A 15,010-nucleotide genomic window follows, 5' to 3' on the forward strand; every position below is an offset into this window, starting at 1 on the left:
TCTCTTCCTTCACCTTTTCCAAGGCTTCGCCTCTAGAGAAATCGGATGGCGGTGCAGTCTGGTTTTGGGTGAGCTTGCGTTCGGTCTCGCACCCAGCATATCTAGGCCCAGTCTCTGTAACCGCCTGGCATCGATGGCGCCCTCCGTGACTCAGCGACGCAGGGGAGGCTCCAGGATTGCAGTCTGCGTAGGTGACCTGCGTGGCGCGGACCGGGCGGGGCCTTTCGTCCTTGGCAAACCTAGTGTAATTTTTCACTGCCAGTTGGATCGTTGGAGAACATCTGTTTTTACCATTATTTCACAAGTGTGGAGAAAGACCTAAAGGAGAAGTTAGCAGCTGCAGCCGCTATCATTGTTGAGTGTTTACTAGTGCCAACCTCTTTGATAATCGCTTGGTACTTAATTCTCACAGTAATTTTGTAAGGTAGGTGTTATCCCCATTTCACAGGTGAGGAAATTCAAGGTATCAGTAATTTGCTAAGGCCAAACAGCGGGTAAGTTATAGAGCCAATATAAAAACACAGGTCATTAGTCGGAAGGCTGTGTCAGATCTTCTAACTCCAAATCCTGGGTTCCTTTTGCTGTAAAATGTTTACTTTCAACAGTTTGGCCCAAATCTTTTTCTCCAACCCTATTGCTTAAGGTGTATTCTTCCATTCACTGTTTATTACAAATATATGGGTCAGATTTTGTGTTAGAAGCTGAGAATAGAAAAATTAGAATTCTCTGTCCTCCAAGGGCATCACCCACCCTAATTCCTCTCTCACTCTGTTTTTTTGTCTCCTTATTGCCTTTCCACAGGTTTGGTTTTGTGAACACGTTTGGGAAATTCCCCTGACCCTACTTTTCCTCTCTTGAAGTACAGTAAATTGCTTTTCTTTAACTACATGGCATCTTGTAATATTAATGATAGTAATAACTGCTGTGTTGAGTTTATATGATGAATCTGGCACTGTACTAAGTGCTTTATGTTAGTTTTCTTATTTAATCCTTAATATAACGTACCCAGATAGTATTACTGTTCCTTTTTACAGATAGAGAAATAAAGCACCAAAGTTAATTGCCCGAGGATACACAGCTAGTAAGTAGTAAGTACCTGAATTAGGTTTCCAACCTAGATCTTTACTTTTGCTGCACATACTCCTCAAAGTCTCTGAACTCCCACAGCCTTTATTAGACCACTTATCATATTGTGTTATAATTACCTATATTTAACAGTTGATCCTCACTCCTTCTCTATAAGGACTCTGAGCTTCTGGAAGGTAGGGACTGTATCATTGTTCATCTTGGTGTTCCTAACATCTAGAATACTTAGTTCAAGGGAAAGGGCTTAGTAACTGGTGAGTGGGTGAGTTGATGGGTTTATTGTCTAGTTGGTGAACTGAAAGGCTGAAAGGAAAGTTTTTCACAGTTGGAAGGGAATTTGAGATTAGTCATCCCAGTCTCCTTGTCTTTAGAAATGGGGCAACTGAGACCTTTTGTCTTACCAGACATGTATTGAATTATTAGTATGGGCCAGTTTCTATGTTAAATGATTTGCAAATAGTTTCAAACTTAATCTGTATTATTATTTCTATTTTTACAGATGAAGAAACTGCTCAGATTTGGCCAAGATCACATAAGTAGGAGGTGCAGAGTTGGAACCCATTATGACTGACTCCAAATTAATACAGTGCTTGTAGCCACTTATATAATAATGGTAAAGGCTTTATTTTTTGCTATGTTGTATGGATAAACTCACTGAGAGAATGAGGCAGCACATCCTTGAAGGATACAAAGATGGCGGGAAGGATCAGAAAAGGAAACAGAAACAGATAGAGAAGCAGAGAAAGTAAAATCTCTCAAAATAAAGTTCAAAGGAATTAAAAATAAAAGCAGAAATTGGGGCCGGCCTGGTGGCGCAAGCGGTTAAGCGCACACGCTCTGCTTCGGCGGCCCGGGTTCGCAGGTTCGGATTCTGGGCGCACACCGACGCACCACTTGTTAGCCATGCTGTGGCGGCGTCCCATACAAAGCTAACACCGATGTTAGCTCAGGGCCAATCTTCCTCAAGAAAAAAAGGGGAGGATTGGCATCAGATGTTAGCTCAGGGCTAGTCCTCCTCACAAAAAAAAAAAAACAGAAATTAATGAAATAGAAAAGAAAATCAATCATAATAATAGTTGGGTGTTTGAAAAGAACAATAAATAGATAGCAAATCTGAGGAAGAAAAGGAGAGGAAACAAAACATTGCAGATATGAGGGACTTTGAAAATCAAAAGTGAATTATTTAGTGTAAACTTATACTAATAATCTTGAAAATTGACTTGCACAATTTTCTAGGAAAGTATAAATTTCAAAAGATTGGCTTCAAGAGTTAGGAAACCTTAATAAACTGATTATCATAAAAGAATGCCATATGTATCCATGACAAAAGCCACCAGGAACAAAGCATAGAGAAGACTGGAGTACTTTCCATCTATGAAGGTAGCATAACACTAACAGAATCTAAACAAGGATAGTGAAAAAAAACTTATAGCACATTCTTACTTATGAATATACATGAAAAAATCCTAAAGAAACTATGAAGCCAGCAGTGAGTTTAGAGAATAATGTGATAACCAAGTTGGATTTATCCTGCCAGTACAAGGATGGGTCAACATTAGACAATACAGTAATGAAAATGGCCTGTGTTAATAGATAAAGGGAAAAAACTGTATGATCTTAATTGATACTAAAAAAGTACTTGAAAAATTAGCATCTGTTACCGATTCAAAAAGAAGAAAATAGGGGCCGGCTCCATGACGTAGTGGTTAAGTGCACATGCTCTGCTTCAGCAGCCTGGGCTTCGTAGGTTCAGATCCCGGGCACGGACCAATGCACTGCTCATCAAGCCACGCCGTGTTGGCGTCCCATATAAAGTAGAGGAAGATGGGCACAGATGTTAGCCCAGGGCCAGTCTTCCTCGGCAAAAAGAGGATTGGCGTAAGGTGTTAGCTCAGGGGTGATCTTCCTCACAGAAAAAAAAGAAGAAAATAAAATTCATATTCAGCAAGTAATAAAAGGAAGTTTGCTTAACTGGATGAAAGGTATCAACCAGAAATAAATAGCACACTTAATGTCATGGTTCAGGTTATCTGCTATCATGCCTATAATTCAGCATTGTTCTGAGAATTTTGGACCCATTGTAATAATAATAAGCAAGATAAATAAGGTATGAAACTGGAAAGAAGGAAATTAAGACAAATGATAGCATTTTTTACCTGGAAAATCTAAGACAACTGTAAAATATTAAATATTAGAATAAAGAGTTCAGTAAGATGGTAAGCTATCAGAGCAACACACAATTAAGATTTCCTATAAACTGAAAGTAATCAATTTTAGAAGATCTCATTCACATTAGCAATAATGGTGAAATATTCTAGGTGAATTCTTGATAGGTGAAAATAAACCTATCAAGAAATGAGTAAAACTGACATGAGAAAAACCATAAAACTTCATTAATGGATGTTACTGAAGATCCGAATAAGTGGAAGGACATGCTTTGCCCGTACATGAGTAGGCTCAGTGTTATAAAAATATGATTCTCCACAGACTATAAATTTGTTGCATTTCAAGTAAAAATTCTAATGTAATTTTTAGTGGAAATTGGCAAGATGATTTTGAAGTTTATCTGGAAGAATAAATGTGCAAGATGAAACCCAAAACATTTTTGAAAAGAGAATGAGGACTTACCCAAATACATTTCAGAACTATAGAGCTAGAATATTTCGAAGAGGATGGTATTGGAACAGAGCTAGACAAATAGATTAGTGGAACAAACTAGAAGCCAGAAATAACGCCACGTATATGTTTATTATAGTGGTGGCATTTCAAATAGAGAAACGTAGGCTCTTCAGTATTTTCATATGTAAAAATTTCGGAAGAATTAAAGATAGTAACAAATACAAAGAACATACAGAAAATTTGTTTTATAAACCCTAGGAAGGCCTTCCTAATAAGAAAGACAAGCCCTAGAGGCCACAGAGAAAAAAATTTACTAGATAAACATTTAAAAAGCTACAAGATATGTTACCAGGAGATTGAGACCAGAGAAAGACCTAATGTTTATTATTTTCTAAAAATTTAAGTCGGTGAGAAAGTGACAATAGAAAAATTAATCAGCAAAAAACGTGATAAAAATGCCAAAAGCAAATCAACAAGGGATACTCTAACTCATCAAGACTGCTGTTTCACATCACAATGATAAAAACTAAAAGATAATAGATAATGAGTGTTGGAAGAGGATGGCTAAACAAAGCACTCTGAAAACTGCTGGTGAAAGACTAATTTGGTGTGACCCATAAAGGACAATTTGGCAATATCTGTCAAAATAAATATATGTTACCCTTGAACCAGCAACTATCCAGTTGTAAAATCTTCAAAATAACTTGCTCAGATGTATGTACTAGGATAGTCATTGCAACACTGAAATTACTGGATAATTAGAAACTTGAATATCCATCAATGAAAGAATGGCTAAATTATGCTACATTCATAATATGAAATATTACTCAGTGGTAGAAATGCAGATCTGCTTGTATTAATCAACATGAAAAGAGTTGGTAAGATATAGTAAATGAAAAAAAGAGGCAAAACAATACATATGTGATCTCATTTAATTTTTAAAAATTACTTTGTAAAAGTATTTTTTTTCAAAGTTTGAGCAGGATCTATACCAAATTTTTAATTCAGCGGTTACTTTATAGAACAAGAAAGAGGATGCAAAAGGAGACTTTATTTTCTGTACTTCTTGTATTTGATTTTTAAATGTTTTTAATTCTTCCTAAAAACACAGAAGCACAAGAAAACATGCACTGTTATGTAAAGTAAAATTAGATACTTTTAAGAAGGAGTACGTGGGGGGCCGGCCCAGTGGCTCAAGCGGTTAAGTGCGTGCGTTCAGCTGCGGCGGTCCAGGATTCGCGGGTTCGGATCCCAGGTGCACGCTGATACACTGCTTGTCAAGCCATGCTGTGGCGGTGTCCCATATAAAGTAGAGGAAGATGGGCACAGGTGTTAGCTCAGGACCAATCTTCCTCGGCAAAAAAAGAGGAGGATCAGCATCAGATGTTAGCTCAGGGCTGATCTTCCTCACAAAAAAAAAAAGATAAAAGGAGTACATGGGCCAGGAGAGATTAAGAGGCTAAGGAAAGGACGCTGGTTTTGGCAAGGAGTCATTGATAATACTGAGGAGAGCGATTGTAATGAAATAGTCAAGATGTAAAAACCAGATTGCACAGGATTTCAAGGTAAGTGAGGGACTGACTATGAAGGGAGACAAGTGAAACAAGTTTCAGAACACACACAAGTGTGTGGGCATCTCAGCATTCCAGAGAATTGGAACTCTGTGAGTAGGAAGCTTATGGTCCCAATTAGTAAAAATGGCTAGTCCTCTACCTCTACCTCAGTTGTTCCAACGTGGGGTGATAAATCAGGATGTCCCCTTAATCCTTTATAAATCAGGTCTTTGCTTCTAGTTTCAGAAGAGGGAGGAGGGCCAACTCCAGGGCAAAAATTGAATTAAGTGGGTTTTGGTAATCGTATCTACTCCTTTCTGCCTATGTACCTACTTCTTATGCTTCCCAGGCATTCTTGATCTTCCTTTGGGGTGCACCTCCACACCCTCACTAGGGCACCCCCCAGGTGCTTTTTGGCTTTTTAACTTGCTCTTCCCTACCTGCCCAACAGTGTCCATTATTTCAGGGAGCTGACCCCATATAGTTAGGAGAAAACTTCCCACTCCTACAGAAGTTCAGGGCTAGTTCTTGATAATAGCCTGATTTTCCATTTCTACCTCCATAGTACCTCCTCTTTAGTCAGCTAATCTTTCTATTTGTGGACATAGATGCTTCCTTATATTTTCCTGAATACTTTGTATAAACTTCTGAAAGCAATTATTAGGTGCTAAATAGGCTGTAAAGAAAGCCAGGAAAATATAACTAGAATCTAGAATTCTCTATTTTAGGTTAAGCTGTTACATGAGAACCTGTAAATTTTTAGTATATAATTAGGTCCTTTTTTCTCCTCAAAGCTTATTTCGTTTTTAGCCGAATAACAGATTACTTTGTAGTATTTTCCAGAACATGGAAGTTAGAAGTTTTAATTAGGTAAATTATGTGGCAATCAGGACATTGTAAAGAGGGTATAAACAATGAAATTTCTAGATTTAGGAAATATATCACACAATGTTCCTTTTATTGGTTTTCACAAACTTCAACTCAATTCAAAGGACAATGTTCCATCTTCCCTGAGGCTTCCTTCAACCTTCCTTGCTGCACTTTCCAGTGTAATACATTGTGTGTGTTGACTATTACTATTCTATCTTTTGGGGCTAAAATTCAGTGTTGCTGATTTCTAGATCAGTTATCAGATCTCACTGTTCATTAGAATCAACTATGGAGCTTCCTAATTATTAGAGGTGTCCTTGAATGAGAATCTACTAAATGAGACTTTCCAGAGATAAGCAGTCTGTTCTTAACATTCACTGTGATTCTAATGCACAGCCAAATTTGGACACACCCATCTAAATCACTATCCCACATCCAGCCTCCTACCTCAAAAGAAAAATTAGGAATTGAACTCTCAATTCCAACTAAATACCTGTGACCATCTCAGAGAAAGTACTGTCCCTTTTCCATTCCAAAGCTAATTCCTCTTGTGCTATTGATCTTGTTCCAGCTCTGAGACTGACCTGTCAATCATCTCTATCTTCAACCTGTCGCTCTAGTGAGGTCCTTTTAACATACATGCTAATGTCTGTCCTATTTGTCTCATTCTAACTACAATCTAATCTCTCCAGTTAAATCCCATAAGAGAGTAACCTAGTATTTTGTCACCTCTCACCCACCCAACCCATTGCAATTGCCGTTGGCCACCTTACTCAACTCGTCTTAAGTCAATAGTTAGCAAGTATTTCCAATCTTTCCACATTTCCTTGACTTTGTTGACTACCCATCCTTGGAAACTTTTTTCCCTATTGCTGTTTTCCTATTTTACTTCTTCAATAGTGCTTCTTTCTCACCTACAAGTCTTTAAATGTTTGTTCCCCAGGGACTTGTCCTTCACTCTCTCCCTCTATGTGAATATGCTTGATATACTTGCAGCTTTGAATGTTGCCTGCCTTTTTCTTTTCCTTTTTTTTTTTTTTTTGGTGAGGAAGATTGGCCCTGAGCTAACATCCGTTGCCAATCCTCCTCTTTTTGTTTGAGGAAGATTGGCCCTGAGCTAACATCTGTGCCAGTCTTCCTGTATTTTTTTGTATGTGGGTTGCTGCCACAGCGTGGCTTGATGAGTGGTGTAGGTCCGTGCCCAGGATCCAAACCCGCAAACCCTGGGCCACTGAAGCAGAGTGTGCAAACTTAACCACTACACCACCGGGCTGGCACCCCTGCCCCTTTTACTTTTTTGTTTTTTGGCTGAGGAAGATTCACTCTGAGCTAACATATGCTACTAATCTTCCTTTTTTTGGTATGTGAGCTGCTGCCACAGCATGGCCACTGACAGATGAGTGGTGTGGGTCCGTGCCCAGGAACCAAACCTGGACTGCAGAAGCAAAGCACGCTGAACTTAACTATTAGGCCACAGAACTATTAGGCCACAGGGGCTGGCCCACCTTCCTTTTGATTGTCACATACTTTTAGGTGTTTGATAAAAGCTATGGATGGTCTCCCTAGAAAAAGGCACAACAGGAAATTTTGCCTACATTTTTGGATTCAGACCCCAGCATTTCTTCCATGACAATGTTCTTCACAAGTTCAGCTATTACACATGTGGACACTTACCAGTTTTCTTACTGGACCTCTCTGTTGCATTTGATAATCTCTATTCAGTTAATTCTTAAAAAAAAAAATCAGATGCAGATAGGGTGTCACTTCTGTTGAAAATTTCTAGTGGCTCCCATGGTCATTGGTGTAGAACAAATTCTTTAGCATGACCAAGAAGACTCTTCATAACCACCTATTCAAAGTTACTGGGTTTTAACCATATAAAATTTAATTTTGAATACACATGAAGTGTTTTCAAGCCTTTATATTTGTTGTTCATTCTCCATAGACCCTTCCCACCGACATGGACTTCACTCCTAGTTATCTTCCAAGACAGACTCAAATATGACCACCTCTATCAAGTCTGTCTTAAGCCACCTCCAGGTAGTTTGATGTGCCTGTTTCTATCCTAGCATTATATTAGGGTATTTTTTTTTAATTGCAGAAATAGTATAAGATGAAGCAAAGCTAGGTTCACATTCTTGATATACAACTTTTTAAGTGTGTGATTCAGTTTCATCTGTAAACTGGGGATACCATCTACTATGTAGGATTATTTGTAAGTACCAAAGAAAATAAATGTAAAAAGAGTGCCAATGCCTAGCACAAAGTAGGTGCTCAACAAACTATGACATTCATTATTTTACATGCCTATCTCTAATAGATTGCAGGAATGGTTAATCTTGCATCTCAGAATGCCTGGCTCATAGCAGGTGCCCCATTCATGTTTTAAAGAGCAATGATGAAAGACAGACATAAGAAAAAAAACTCACATTCTAAAGCCATTCAAGAAATAAAGAGATACAAACTGGAAGTTTCTTCATCATTCTATTTATTACATGTATGAATATTAACATCTCATGGTATCCATCTAATTCAGTCAAAACTAACAAAGGAAAAAAGTTAACCATGTTTCAAATGAACATTCTTACAGATTCCCCTGTAACTTAAAATAGAAATATGTTCATCTGCATTAAATCATTTGACAATTTGAAAAATGTCATTTAAAAAAAAAATCACGTTTAGTACTTAAATATATTTGTTAATCGTTTGATGACATCAGTGTCCAAGTTCAAGAATAAAAGTTGCTTCATTAGATACTTTTCAAAAATGGACATCTGGATGCTTCTCTATAGCTGGAGATATATATATATATGCAAATATGTTCTATTTCGTTTTTAAAAATTTTTCAAATCTGGCTTTTCTATTTGAGAAAAGTCCTGCAGTGCTCTCACAACCCCCTTTTGAAGGATAAAACTTCAGACTTTGCTTCTTTGATCATGGGAAGCTACTAGAAAAAAAATCATGTTGAAGTTGCCATTTTCACCCAATAAAAAGTACAGAAACACTCTTTATTTGATGGTGTGCATAAATATTACACTCCATGGATAGCAAAAATATTTTTTATTTATAATTTACAGTTTTGCAAGTGAAAATCGTACATTTTTACACATACAATTTCATTTTGTTAAATTTGCACACATCTACAGAACTTTCACACAACAAGCACCTGAAACTGTGCAGGCAGTAGGAAATGCAAATACTAAAATGTATTTATTAACCAAATGATAGCTGAAGGCCCTGCCTCAGCCAGACAATTTATATAGATATATGTCTATATATACATAAAAAATTCTTCACCTAGATCCAACAGCAGCTTTTTTAAAAAAGAAAAACATACCTTTCTCATTTTATTTAAACTGACTCAACTGTATCATTTTCTGTTTTAATTTCAGTGGGTGTTGCTATGCTTTCCTCTGTACAAGCTGGTGGAGTATCAATTTGTTCTTCCTTAACTTTGGGACTTTCACAGGGTTCCTGCAATTCGTTTTTGACAATGTTCAACATAATGTTCAAGGGGTTTTCAACTGGTGTCTTGCTGGGAGATGGTGTACAATCAAATGAAGACGTCTACAAAATGAAAAGCCCTATAAGTACTGATTCAAGTCCAAAAGTATCGCATTAAATGACATTTAGTTCTGTAAGACCTTTGTATGCGTGAAGAAACATACATATAACGAATGTAACTGAAATACCTGCTTTCCCACAAAACATGCCATAAAGGCAGACAAATAATAAAATGTATATCGAGCATTTAATATGTACTCAGCAATGAGCTGAACAAAGAAAAGCCGTAACTGATGTAAGGCCAAAACAAGTTGCTTAGACGTGCTTCTATATTTAACCCCACATAGATGGTAGGATTTTTGTGACTCCTAATTGCACATACTCTTGAGGATTTTTTGAAATCCCCACAAACCATCAAAACATCCTAGAAAGTCTAGTCTTTTGATGACTATAAATATATCTTCCAAACTGCCTCTTGAACCCAGTGGAACAAATATTCTTTGAAAGTCCATATGTTCCATTGTTTAAAAAAATGGTCACTTTACGAATATGAAAATTTGAAATTCTCAAGTTAACAGACTGATGTCTTTTTTAGATTTCATGTGTGATCATTTAAAAATTATTCCTATATTAAATGGTTGAGTGGAGTATGTAAGAAAAAAAAGCAGTAAATACTAACCCGTTACCTCAAGAAACCTATTCTCATCATTATCCTTCTTTAGTTTCCCTCACATTTCTCTAGGCCTAGCGCTCTAGTAAAAGACATCATTAAGATTCAAGTGAACAGAGTACAAGTGATAAAGAAATTTTAAAATTTAAATCAGATTCTATCATTTGAGCACCAATATTTAGTGAACAATCTAAATGCTACATCAAAACATAAAAACAGCTCAATAAGATTAAAACAATATTTCTCTGATGTAAAAAAATTAAAAAACAATTTAGTAATGTAAATGAGAAACACTAACCAAAAAGAACTTACATTTTGATAATCTTCATAACATGATGGATGATAAATCTAAAGCAAAAAAAAAAAATAGTATGTAGTCACATGCATATTCATTCCTAATGGCTATTCTGATAAGATTTTCTTTTTTAATTTAAACCAGAAGACAGCTATCTTTAGACAGGCAAGAAAAATCATTTGGTCACACCACAAACAAAATTTTCATCCTCATTTCTCTTTAAACTTGCTTTATACATTTAAGTAGATAACATGGTATGTTTTCAAGACAGTAATTTTGATGATGAATTATAAATTCAGAATCAAAATAGTGTGGTTTTAGGCAGAAGACTGACTAGATTCAGAAGACCTAGTCCTGGGTTTATCATTAACTAGTTATGCAACCTCTTATATAAAATGAGTATAGAACCAGATGACTGCTAAGATCTCTTCCAACTCAAAAACTCTATGACTCCAAATACCTTTTTTATTAAAACCAAAAAACAATTAACATTTTTCTTCCTAAGTCGTGAACTATCCCTACCAAAAACACTAATCTTAACACTTCCGTAATAAAGAAATGAAAATTACCTTTCCATCCACTCTAATCGCATTTTTTAAATGCCATTCCTCCTCCTCCTCATCCCAATATTGTTCAAATTGTTCTTGACAGATTTCACAACTCTAAAACAGAATCATATAAATGAAATTTACATAATAGAACACATCTAATCCCACTAAATAAAAATATATAAACATTTTGGTAAGTACAGGAAGGAATCTAAGTGTTTTCTGAAAGTTTAAACAATGTTCAATATATAATACAGATACAAAATAAGTTCTAGGGATGTTACATTCTTCCACACAAAAACAGTTAGTGGTTCACTGCTGCTGGTCACTGATATTATGTATCTACAGTGGTTATGAAACCCAAAGCGAGATCATAAGAGTAAATTTGAAGAGTAAAGCTTACAAGAAATCTTAAAATCACTAAAAAAAGGATGTAAATAAAGTGATATATTGATGATTATTTCCTTAAAGGAAGTGAGGAGCATGACCAGAGGCAGAAAATTTAATATTCTTCTCCTACCTCAACTGCTCCAGCTGGCCCAGCAGGTACACTTTGGAACTCCTTTTCTTTAGCAGCCTCCTGAGTTTTGAGCACAACTTCTTCATGCACCTTTTCAAAAAACTGGCTCTTTGCACGTTCTTCTAGATCAGCTATTTCCTCAAATTCTATCCAGTCCTTAAAAGGAGTTGATTTAGGAAAAATATTTTCATTTGTTTCTAAATTTTAAGGCATATCTTCAATAGAATGCCATTTAAATATAAGGGTACATTCTTTTACAATATGCTTTAATATTTATTATTTAAAATTATAGCTTCTCTTTGAACCCCATAATAGACAACATAAAGCAACTAATGAACAATTAAGATCTTAATGTTAATTTTCCATTACCTGATAAATTCCATGTACAAATCTTTTACCAAAAAAAAAAACAAATTAAGTCACAGAAACTTGGAATTTTAGACGTAGAAGAAACTTGTGTCCTACTCTAATCTCAAAAAGCAAATACATACTCTTAAAATTTCTTTTATTTAAAAAAGCTTTTATATTCTAGGGGTCAAATTTTATTCAGAAAATTCCCAAGTTAGCTCTCAGCAATAATTTAAACTGATATACTTTTAGAATGATATAATTTAAAGGTTAAAAGATAGTTCAGAGGCATATGGATTACTTACTGTCAAACTGTAGTACCAACGTCTATGAGTGACTTTTCTGCTAACGTCTTTTTCAGTTCTATTTTGCCGATAATGCCAATCCAAGTGATCTGCGTATACATCTGTCTGTGATGTTGTAAACCTCATTCCACAAGAGTAACACTGAATACCAGTGTACAGTCGATTTATAACACTATCATAACGTCTATTTTGAAAAACACACAAATAATCTTTAGTTTTGGTAGCGTGGATTAAGGGCCTTTAAAAAAAAGGCAGTTACAAATATTTCAGTTTTCCATATTGTAGTAATGGTAAAGCCATTATTATGTGACAAAATAATGGTTCAGCCAAAAGTTGGCTGAAACAGTTAATACCCAAAGATCAATGTTATTCTCCAACAGTGTGTCACTGACTCTCTTTACCTTAACTTCAGTGAATTTTGGAACATGGAGTTTATCCTCTTATTGACAGGCCTGACTCAGTTACTTACTTCCTTCTAGCTAAAAATGGAATGACCATCTGCTAATTAATAAGGCAATAGTTGGCCTGTTCTTAGATTAGTGTCAGTATCAAGATGGACATGGCAGGTGGATATGGCAGAACAATTAGATTTCACCTCTCCAGATCTCTGGAGTTCTGAATAACTCAACTGCCCCACACTGGTCTAAAACACAGCGAAAGAGGTACAGAAGAAATAATAGTACAGATAACTAAAAAGAAACATTAAAAGACTAATGAGAAACTGAGGTCAGCAATAATCAGTTGTTAAAATTCTGGGCTTCCTATTTGGAAAGAAATAGGTACACAGACCAAGTAAATGAACAAATAGGGCAGTTATTAACTCCAAGAAAAATTTTTTTAATAGTAGAATAAAGCAAAGCACAGTACACTAATACTTTGTATGCCAGCAAACAAATAAATATTTAGAGTCATAACATTAATACTGAATAACGATTTAATGAAAAATGGTTTTATAACTGTATGAGGGAGTTGGTAGAATAGTAAAAAAGCTAGCTAAACCTTCACTATCAGGAAGTCAAGAGATTGTCTAAATGTGATAAATCAAGACATATGATAAATCAGAAAAATATGTATCTTTTAATAGAGAAGTAAATGCAAGGAACCATAGTTAAAAGAGTTAAAAAAATCTTTGCCTCTGGGTGAGAAGTAGTACTAAGAGAAAAGGATGCCATCTTTTATTATAAGCCTTTCATTAGAGAGCTTTTATTATAAGCCTTTCATTAGAGAGCTTGAACTATGTGAAAGTATTACTTTGAAAAAAAAATTGACTTTAAAAAAGTGAAACCCATTAGCTGTTCTATTTTTTTTTATAAAGTACTCATAAGGATATAGTGAATCCATAAAGCAGCTTTAATGTTTTTTTATATAAGTAATATAGGCAATAGAAAATTATTAAAAGATATGCATTAAATGTTAACAGTGGTTATCAGTAAAGTGGGAACTGTAGGTAATTTGATTTTCTTGACTTTATTTGTATTTTCTAATTTTCCACAACGAACATGCATTACTTATAAAATGAAAATAGATTTTTTAAAAAATTTTTTTAATATTAGACTACAAAAATCTCATTTTCTTAACTTCAAAAACATAAGAAAATCAAAACAGGAAAAATAATGATGATTAAGAGAAAATGAAGATAAAAATAAGACATGAGTGATTATCAACACTTAATATTTAAACTCCCTATATTTGCTGTACCTAACACAGATATAAAAAAATAGAAATTTTGGGGTGGGCTTTTGGCCTAAATACTTGTGCAGCAGTCATATTTTAGATTTAAACATAGGCTTCCTAAAGTTTACATTATGTATATGTATTTCACTACATTAAAAAAAAGAAATCAGGGGCCAGCCCAGTGGCATAGTGATTAAGTTCGCGCACTCCACTTTGGCGGCCCGGGGTTTGCCAGTTCGGATCCCAGGCATGGACCTACACCCACTTATCAAGCCATGCTGTGGCAGGTGCCCCACACATAAAATAGCGGAAGATAGGCACAGGTGTTAGCTCAGAGCCAAGCTTCCTCAGCAAAAAGAGGAGGATTGGTAACAGATTGTCAGCTCAAGGCCATTCTTCCTCACCAAAAAAAAAAAGGAAATCAGGCTTCCTAAATTTTAAAAGAGGAATAAAATGAACAGCACTAGTAACAATGTCCATTGTTATTAAAGTCATTGTCCCTTTTATCTTAAAAAATTAGAAAGAAAATTAGAGTACATACTGTTTCAATTCTTCAATTGTGAAATTGGTAAGATCTGGAACATCCTGATCTTCATTCTGATCTTCCTCCTCTTCAGGGGGAGGCTGAGCAGCAACTTCATTTACTTCTTCAATGAAAAGAAACATAAATTTCTCAACACCATTCTCCATGTATTCTTTATAGGGGAACACTATATTGTTATAAGCATATAGAGAACCCCATCTTATCCATTCAGTGCTTCTGATCATACATTTACTGGCCAAGCAACCTAATTATTTTGATGAGTGATATTTGGTCTGATCTCTTAAAAGTCAATCTTAATGAAATTTTATTTCGTTAATATTCAAACTATTTTAAAAAGCTAAATTAATATAGAATAACTAGTAAAAATTCTGCACATGATATTTGCAGGAATGTTAGTTAAATGAAAGTGACCACTATACAGATAATAGTTCCATTGTAGAAAATTTAAAAAGTTCATTATAAACCAATTATATT

The 15,010-nt window shown here is 35.4% G+C and overlaps 1 protein-coding gene and 1 long non-coding RNA gene across 6 annotated transcripts in view; one reads left to right on the forward strand and one right to left on the reverse strand.

Moving 5' to 3' along the window:
- LOC131408586 (uncharacterized) lies at positions 1-9,605 on the forward strand. 2 transcript variants are annotated; one of them, XR_009220787.1, is made up of 4 exons: positions 1-424; positions 1,586-1,699; positions 8,074-8,168; positions 9,521-9,580. It is a non-coding gene; the product is annotated as an uncharacterized LOC131408586 (long non-coding RNA). The 2 variants fall into 2 exon arrangements; XR_009220786.1 differs by lacking the exon at positions 8,074-8,168 and having other exon boundaries at positions 9,521-9,605.
- Positions 8,611-15,010, reverse strand: part of PCF11 (PCF11 cleavage and polyadenylation factor subunit) — a 24,413-nt gene continuing 18,013 nt past the window's right edge. For 2 of the 4 annotated variants that reach the window (XM_058545503.1, XM_058545500.1), the window contains exons 11-16: positions 14,534-14,636; positions 12,319-12,502; positions 11,666-11,821; positions 11,167-11,259; positions 10,615-10,650; positions 8,611-9,695 (exon numbers count right to left, since the gene is read on the reverse strand). In XM_058545503.1, coding sequence (XP_058401486.1) covers positions 9,480-9,695; positions 10,615-10,650; positions 11,167-11,259; positions 11,666-11,821; positions 12,319-12,502; positions 14,534-14,636 — 788 coding nt within the window. In that variant the 3' untranslated portion in view covers positions 8,611-9,479. Of the gene's footprint in view, positions 9,696-10,614; positions 10,651-11,166; positions 11,260-11,665; positions 11,822-12,318; positions 12,503-14,533; positions 14,640-15,010 lie in introns of all 4 variants that reach the window. The other 2 variants (XM_058545501.1, XM_058545499.1) reach the window with 1 other exon arrangement.

The sequence above is a fragment of the Diceros bicornis genome, chromosome 7, assembly GCF_020826845.1.
Source record: "Diceros bicornis minor isolate mBicDic1 chromosome 7, mDicBic1.mat.cur, whole genome shotgun sequence".
Lineage (NCBI taxonomy): Eukaryota > Metazoa > Chordata > Mammalia > Perissodactyla > Rhinocerotidae > Diceros > Diceros bicornis.